The following is an 8,546-nucleotide window of genomic DNA, read 5'->3' on the forward strand; positions in this document are numbered from 1 at the left end:
GCGCCCAAGGGGGAAAAATGAGAACAGGCGTTGGAGGCGGGTGAAAGGCCCTGAAATGCCCGGCTTCCGCCAATGTAGAGCTGAGGTTTGACTCAGTGTGGCCACAGTGGGTGTGGAGTCACTTGCAAGATGGCATGGCTCTGCCTGCTTGGACGTCCAGCTCTCTCCTGTCAACCAGCTTGACGGCTGCTGCCAGGCGGGCTCAGTGGTGCTGGGAGCACTCAGGGAGCACAGCTGCCTCCTCCTGCCTGGCCCCTGCAGCTCCACAGAGGCACACACCCGCTTCAGGGGCCATCATCCCACCTGCCAGTCTGTGTTGGCCACCACACCCGGGGCTGGCACTTGTACCCACAGACAGAAGAGGTGGGGCCATCTGATGGCAACTTGTGTCCAGCCAAGACATCCATCCTCTGCCCAGTTTGTCTGTCCATGCGTGCCCGCCCCCTCTGGATGATCCACTCTCCTGGGAAAAGCCTCAGGCTTCCTGTTACCCCTTTCTACCGCAGTGGGTCCAGAGGACTGGGAAGGAGGCCTTTCTCCTCATCCAGGTCCTCCTGCCACAGGGGTCGACCTGCGCTGTCACCCCCAATCTCCATTGAAATTGCCCCCTGCCCCCCAGGGTCCCACCTGGCCTCATCCTGTCCGGCTCCTCCTACTTTCCCTCCCAGACCACACACCCTTCCTGGCCTTTCAGGTCTCTGCTGCTCTGCCACCTAGCGCTCTGGAGGTCCCAGGGCCCCACTGGTACTACAGGGCAGACACACACAGGCCGGACCATCTCCATCCTCAACTACCTGGGCGGGGTGGGGGAAGAGACCCACAAAGGCACAGTCAAGGGGAAGAGCCAGGTCAGGTAGTCACTGTATTTTATTGGAAAACATTGATATATTTTTTTCTTCACAGCTTGAACTGAACACAATATTGCCCGGTTTAAAAAAAGAAAAAGGAAAACACAACAACAACATAAAACAAAAAAACCCAAAACATTCTGGTACGTCCACAGCCTCAACGCCTACCTGCCCTTTGCCCTCAGCTCCTGGCTGGGTCCCCACCATCCCCTGTCCCTCCCTTCTCCCTCCAGGCTGCTGCCAGAGGGTAGAGAAGTCTCCAAGCTGGGCAGGAAGAGCCACTTGATCGACCTGGGGTGGGGGGGGGGTGCGGATGAGAACAGAAAAAGGAAACAAACCCAGACCCAAGTGCCCACGGTGACTGACGTGTCCCAGAGGCGGGGGGTGCGGACCATGCTCTCCGCTGGGCAGGGGGCAGGCAGGGCAGGGGGGGTCAGCGGTGGCAGAGGCAGTACGGGAGGGGCAGAGCTGGGCGGGTGGCCGCACTGGTGGGCAGGAGGCAGGGGCTGCCCGCTCCGTGCTCTGCGTGGCGGCGACTGTGTTATTGCAGGTTTGTTCTGAGAGCGTGGTGTGGGCTGTGTCCCCTTCTCTCCCCACCCTTCAGCTGGCCTGGCGAAGTTGGGACAAAAATCGAGCTTTCCAGGAGCATAAAGGAAAAAGAAGAGGCTAACCGGCACGTCACACAGCGACTGCTCCCAGGCGGGCTGTGGTGGGCCGTGGCGGTGGGAGCAAAGCCACGTGGGATGTTAGCACCAGGTATGTGCAGGCCAGCGTGACCACTGGAGGAACAGGGGCAAGGGCCATCTGCAGAGCGGCCTCACCCCAGAACCAGCCAGCAGGACCTGATGCTGCCCGCCCTGGCGATCCCCTCAGGTGGTAAAGGAATGCCAGCTCCCAGAGTCTTCTTGTCCCTTGACCGCCCCCGCCCCCCAACTCCTGTCCTGGGCCATAGCCTGTCACTGCCACAATTCTTGATGCTCCTGGGTCCTCAGATGCCCTCCTGTGCCTGGCTCCCCCCCCCCCCCCAGGCTGCTGGGCTCGTGCGTGGAAGCATGGAGTGGCTCATGCAATAGCAAGGCATGCTCCTCGGCCTGGGCCGGGGCCTCCGTCCCGCTCCTCAGGTCCGGGACTGGGCTGGCAGCCACCCCAGCAACCCAAAGGACAAACAAAAGCAAACAAACTGAAACAGAGGAGAGCCACCCGGGCTGGAAGAAGGGCAGAGGCTCCCTGGGGTGGGGGGAGATGGGGGACAGGAGGGCGGGGGTGGTCTTGTGAATGCATCAGGCCTGGAAGATGGGAACGGAAAGGGAAGGCCAAAGGAAGCCAAGAGGGGCACGGAGGGAGGGGAAGGAGGAAGAGCAGTCATGCAGCGTGGGACAAATCTTTTGTTGCTTTATCAGATTCTCAAGTCAGTCAATTGGTGTTTGCTAGAACCGGGGTACGCGGGGAGTGTTGAAGAGCGCGCGAGACCAGGAGAATGGGCGTGGCCAGTGCCCCGGCCTCACTTCGCAGTCATCATCTGTACAAACTCTGCCGAGAGATGGGGGGGGGAAGGGGGGCCGGGGTGAGCAGGAGGAGCCGGCCCCGCCCTCCCAGGTCCCAGGCCCCGCCACCTCACCTTCATAATTGACCTGGCCATCTCCATCGATGTCCGCCTCCCTGATCATCTCGTCCACCTCCTCGTCGGTCAGCTTCTCCCCCAGGTTCGTCATCACGTGGCGCAGTTCTGCAGCACTGATGTAGCCATTTCCGTCCTGAGGGGTGGGGACACACCTGCGCTTAGCTCCCCCTGCTGGCAGAAGGGCTGTGGGCCAGGCTGTGCCCCCTTCACAGGGTGGGGGGACCGGGGGCTCCCCCCACAGGGCAGGCTGGAATTGGACTGCCTACCTTGTCAAAGACGCGGAACGCCTCCCGGATCTCCTCCTCGCTGTCTGTGTCCTTCATCTTCCTGGCCATCATGGTCAGGAACTCGGGGAAGTCAATGGTCCCATTGCCTGGAAGGAGGGAAAGGGAGGGTAGAGAAAGCAGGCTCGCCCACTGCCTTAGAGGGCTCCCTGTGGTCACTTGGGGGCACAGGACCGAGGCTGCCCACCCACTCCCAGGGCACACCGTCTGCATCCACTTCATTGATCATGTCCTGCAGCTCGGCTTCCGTAGGGTTCTGTCCCAGGGACCGCATCACTGTCCCCAGCTCCTTGGTGGTAATGGTGCCATCTCCATCCTTGTCGAAAAGGGAGAAGGCCTCCTTGAACTCTGGGGAGAGATGGGTGAGTCAGGGTGACGAGGCCCACATGGATCCCCGAACCTCAGTACAGGCCCCCTCCCTGCAGGAAGGAGAAACAGAGCCAGACCCAAGTTGGGCCCGAACCTCTGTGCGCAGTGCGTGGGGCAGGACCAGGCCACCTCTCCCTGGCAGCGCGCGCCCAGCTGCCTGTAGGGCGGTACGGAACCAGGGAAGCGGCGGGCAGCTCTCCACAGACAACGCCCCACTTCCTGGCCCCTGGCTCTGACCACCCCCCGCCCCCGCCCCCTTCGGTGATGAAAGGGACCGCGAATGATGGACTGCATGAGAGCTGAAAACGACCTGAAGCGGGCAGTCAAGGTCAGTCAGCCAAGGTTAGCAGAGGAAGGGAAGGGGGCAGCTGCAGGACGCCTTTGGTCAGCCTGAAGGGGAAATGTGGGCGCTGAGTCCCTTCTGATTGGCACTGCCAGTTTGGCTGTGGGTGCTGCCTGCTTCCAGGGGAGGAGCTGCTGAGCCCGTGGGGGGGGGGAACACGGGGGACGCGGTCATCGGCAGAGCACAGCAGAGGGCTGCTGCGTGGGGTGAAGTCGGGGGGAGCTCGTTGTGCCGAGTGGGAGGGCCACAGCTGGGCCATGCCAGGGCAGGAGGGAAGCACGTGGTTCCCGCCCTCCCACGGGGCTCATTTGGTACCCAAGTTCTTCCCACCCTAAGACCTTTGGGAAACAGATGCTGACAGCCCATTGGCAGAGGGGGCGGGCGGGGTGAGGTACAGGACAGGGTGAAAATGGGGTGGTGTTTGTGAGACAAGAGGGTGGCAGGTGGCGTGGAAGGGGCACGCGCGCGCACACGCACACGCACACACACACACTGCAGCTGTGACCCAGAGCCAAGCAGAAGCAGAAGCAAACAATCAGTCCAAGCCCCCTTGGGGATGCTAACGCTGCGCTGCTGTCTGCGGGGAGGGGGGAGTGGCTCACAAGGCCCCTAAACAAGGCACACAGTCATCTAGATTTCCACCTGCCCAGGGCCAAAGTTAAGGCACTGTGAATGAGTATGGCTGGGCCACTGGCTTGGGAGGAGTTCATCTGCCTCCTCTGGCCTAGCCGCCGCCTGGCCTTGGCCCACTGCAGGGGCTGGGCTTGTCCTATGGTAAAGTTGGGGTCAGGGGTGCGGGTGCTCCCATGCCTGTGCTGGGAACCATTCCCTGTCTGCATTGCGGGGCCCGCGGTTAGGAGTGACGCCAGGGCTGGCTCCACTCCCCAAGCCACCCGGGCTGCGGAGGAAAACACGGACAGGACACACACACACACCCGATTGCACCCTGCTTTGTGACCCTGAGCTTTCTGGGGCCTGGGGGGGGGGCACTGAGGACATGACCATGTCCTCCCAGCTCGAGGAGTGCACGTCTAATGACAGGTGACACACCAGGTGGCACTAGAATTCCTGCAACCAGCGAGGCCAGCCCGTGGGACACAGGCAGCCGTGGGCAGGGGTTGTGCAGGGAACTGTGAGGGAAAAGCAAGTGCAAGCATGCGCAGAAGAGGCTGAGGACTGGCCCCACGGGAGGAGCGCACCGGCTCACCGATGGGCTCTTATGCTGGCACTAGGGACCCACATTCGTCCATCAGGAGGTGGGGACAGGGCGAGAGGGCTGGAATGGTGCACTCACCTGCGATCTGCTCCTCCGTCAGCTGGTCAGCCTGGAAAAGCAGGAAGGACAGTCAGTCAGCCACTGGGCCCCAGGCTCCCCATCTGCCCTGCCCCCTCTGCTGAGGTCGTTTTCACACGGCACCCCTGCTGGGCGAGAGGCGCCAGCATGAAGTCAGGGTTTCAGAGCTGGGTGCCAGGGTGGACCAAACCCCTGGCCTGCTTGGTGTGGGCCAAGAACGCTGCCCACGAGCCACGGGAGGGAGGAGCGCTGCTCTGGCTCCAGGGCAGTTGTGCGGCTACAGCACTGGCAGAGATGTCACTGATGGGAGCCCTGAACCCTGAACCCAAATAGGCTGGGCCTGGGAAGGGCAGCCGAGAGATGCCTGGGGCCACCTTTGCCAGCTCGGTGCCACCTATCTGACGACAGGCACGGTGGACCTGTGGCAAAAAAATCCTCTTAACTTGAAGCTGTCCCAGTGCGCCCCAAACCATCCTGGCCAGGCAAGCGCTCCCCACCCCCACTCCCCAAGCACATGGTGTAGGCAAGATGCCATTCTGTTCTGTTTCTTTGGGACCAATGTGGCCAGGAGTTCTAGGCAGTGACCGTGTGGTGAAGGATGGAACATTTGCTCCAAGGGCTGCAGTTTTTAACCCATTCCAGTGTGGCCAGCCTGGGCAGTGGGGGCAGGGCAACCCCTGCTTGGAGGAGGGGGCGGGGGAGGGGACACAGGAGCCAGTCCTCCTCCCTGTGCCGGAGCACCGGGAGCTGGGTGAGAGCTTTAAGATCCCAAGGCAAATGTCCCTTGGGTTGGTGGATGCTTTTGAGAAGGTACATGGATGTGTGTGTGCCAGCCAGTGTGGGTCCAGACCACGCCCTTCCTGGTTAGGGGGTGGGGCTCCAATTCTGCTATGGGATTCTGTAGAAGCAGAAGCAAACAACTGTGCAACTGTGTCAGTCTACAAGAAGGTTCTAGAACTTCCATCAGAGTCCTGGTTTACAATCTACCACCTGTGTGTGTTTCATGGGAAAGAAGAACTTGAAGCCAAGCTCCAAACAGGCATTGGGGGGAGGGGGGGTGATGCTAGAAGGAAGGAAGAGAAGGAAAAACACACATACATATTCTGGAAAAATCCAAAGTCTAAAAGGGCAGGTTAGGAGGTCCAATGGACTCGTCTGAACGACTCAGGGTGCTAGGCGCCGCCACACCAACCTGGCAGCAGGGCTGGTAAGCCCTATGCCCTATCCGTCTCCCTGGGTTCCTGCAGGCAGCGCCGGGCTGAGACCTGACACCTGAGGAGGCTGCAGGGAAAGTGAGAGCCAGGGATGGGCTTCTGGTGACAGCGGCGCTGGGGGAGGGGAGGGCTGCCATTCCATCTGCTTCTCATTCGCAGTCTTCGCCACTCAGGGACTCCCCCGCCCTGCTGTCCGCACCACACGGGAAGGGGCTGGGGGGCCAGGGGGCTGAGACAGCTTGCACAATGCCCAAGGTGGCTCTCCAGGCCTGTGTGGGGCCTGTGATTCCCAGGCCAGTGCTGGAAGATGCGAATGAGACACAATCATGCTCAGCTCTGCCCAGGGGTTGCTGCAAATAGGCGTGGCTCTTCGTGGAGGCCTGTGGGACGCTGGCACTCACTCCCATGCAGCCATCCTCCCCCCTGCTCCATGCCCACACCTCCCTGCACAGTGTGACCACGCCACCAGCCCATCCCTGGTCACCCTGTCCTCAGGCTGCTTTCTTTTCCAGCACAGAGATTGTTGGCTTTCACCAAAAACCATCTCCAAAATCACCAATCTCTCTGGCTCCCTTAGCTCTTGGCTAAGGCTGCAGCTTGGGGTGGGGGAGGGAAGAGGGTATGATTTCTCAGCCTTGCCCAGCCCTCAGCCAGTGGTGCCAGAGGGTGGTGTTTGATGAGCTCAGAAACCAAGGCCAGGGCCTCACCCGGCCAAGGGGGAGCGCAGAGCCAAAGTCCAACCCCAGTTATCAGAAACTTGTCCTACCCATACCTTGCTGATGACAAATGGAAAGAGAAACTGGTCAGGGCCAAAGCCCAGACCCTCCTGGGGTGCTGCCAGTGCTGCGGGTAGGGGGAGCCCCTTAGTAGACTCTGCTGGGGGAAAAATGGGGTGGTGGCAAAAGGAGCCCTCGGGTCTGTGTCAGCAAGTATGAGATCTGATACACGGTGGCTGCCTGAACTCCCCAGCCTTGCCAGGGAGCCTGGAGGGGGGCTGAGGGGTGGGGGGTGGGGGCTGTGAGCGGCTGTTTTTTGCTCCCAGCCCCAGCTGTGGTAATTTGCAGAGACACCCAACAGAAGACCCTGAAAGGAACAAGAGGCTATGAGGCCAACGAAAGGTGCCCTGGGGGACCCGCTGTGGTCAAGCTCTGCATCTCTACCCAGAAGCCACGGGCACAGGCATCCGCTGGCACCGACGCCACACTGTACACACAGCACTGTCATTTGGCACACGTGAGGAGAAGCAGAAGGTGCTCAGGGCTAGAGACCAGGAGAAACCAGCACCCTGTTTGGAAAGGCAGCTTTCTTGGCCTGAATGGGGCTTGGGGGGGGGGGCGGGAGAGAGGGTCAGGGAGAAGAGAAGATCCTCTGGGCTTGAACAAGCAGCCTCCTTCCATGCACCCCAAACTTTGATCCTCCCCCCCACGCTCCCATTTCATGCAGCTTCAGTGCGCAATTGCAGCCTGAGCAACTACACCCACCTGCTCCCAATGCCCTGGTGCTGCGTCCTCCTGAGGAAAGGGGTCCTCCAGCCCCCACTCCCACCCCAGCCAGAACAGGCTTTGTCTGGACCTTTCTCTGGAGAGGAGCGCGGGGTGCTACCCATACCCGCCTCCAGACCTAGGCCCGCCTTGGCTTGTTATTAATTTCCCCCTTCATCGCCCACAGCCCTACATCAACCTCATCTCCCACCCCGCCCAAAGCCAAGTCCTCTCCCCCTTCCCCCCTCCGAAACCCAGATTTTCACAGCCCAAAGGGTAACACCCCTCCTCGATTACCCCTCCCCCCCATCCTTCTTCATATTTCAACAGCCTGAACCCACCCGGTTACCTCTGAGCCTTTTCCAGCTACTCCTCCAATCACCACCACCCCCCAAAGCCCACCCCCAGGAGGCAAAAGCACCAATTTCACCATCCCCAAGACCCGGGGCGGCGTCCCCACCGGCTTCCTCCGGCGCATCTCCGCACCTGCGCGCCCCGCTCCCGCCCGCACCCCGCCCTCCTCTTCTGCAAGGGCTGGTCTTGGGGACCCTCTCCCGACATGGGTCTCGGGAGCAGAAGTGATCCATCCCGTATCCGTGTCCTGGGCCCCGCAGGAGCCCGGCGGGACCCCCCCCCACTCCCACCCAGGCCTCCGGCCTCCCTCCTCCCGACGCCCCCGGCGCCATCGCCTGCATCGAGGACCCCCTCCCGGGTCATCTTCGGGGGAGGGGTCCGGTCACCCCCAATTCTGGGATCCAACGGCCCATTTCGGCCCTAGACGCTCCCTCCAGGGGTCCGCAGCCCCTCCTTATTATAAGGCTCGCACCCCACCCGGCGCCAAAGTGGCTTTGGGAGCCTCGGTACCCCCTTGGGGAGTTCGGACGCCACCGCAACCCCGAGGGGCGACTCCGAGGCCGCCGGCGGGGGCCCGGACACCACCCCCCCACTCCGTCCGCCTCGGGGTCCTGGCACGCTGCGCCCCCCAGCCTCCGCCGCGGCTCCTCGGCCCCACTCACCATGGCGAGGCCCGAGGTGTCCGGAACGCGGGGGATCGAGGTTCCTTCGGCGGCGGCGGCAGCTGCAGCAGCTCGA

At 61.8% G+C, this 8,546-nt stretch overlaps 1 protein-coding gene across 1 annotated transcript; it reads right to left on the reverse strand.

The window, feature by feature from the left end:
* Positions 1 to 849: 849 nt before the first annotated feature.
* Calm3 (calmodulin 3 (phosphorylase kinase, delta)) lies at positions 850 to 8,540 on the reverse strand. Its single transcript, XM_013032684.1, has 6 exons — positions 8,471 to 8,540; positions 4,760 to 4,790; positions 2,958 to 3,101; positions 2,736 to 2,842; positions 2,467 to 2,602; positions 850 to 2,378 (listed from the first exon to the last, which is right to left on the reverse strand). Exons 1-6 carry the CDS (start codon positions 8,471 to 8,473, stop codon positions 2,350 to 2,352), a joined length of 450 nt encoding a protein of 149 aa, XP_012888138.1. The 5' UTR covers positions 8,474 to 8,540; the 3' UTR covers positions 850 to 2,349.
* Positions 8,541 to 8,546: the final 6 nt, after the last annotated feature.

This window comes from Dipodomys ordii, unplaced genomic scaffold, assembly GCF_000151885.1.
Source record: "Dipodomys ordii isolate 6190 unplaced genomic scaffold, Dord_2.0 Scaffold156, whole genome shotgun sequence".
Lineage (NCBI taxonomy): Eukaryota > Metazoa > Chordata > Mammalia > Rodentia > Heteromyidae > Dipodomys > Dipodomys ordii.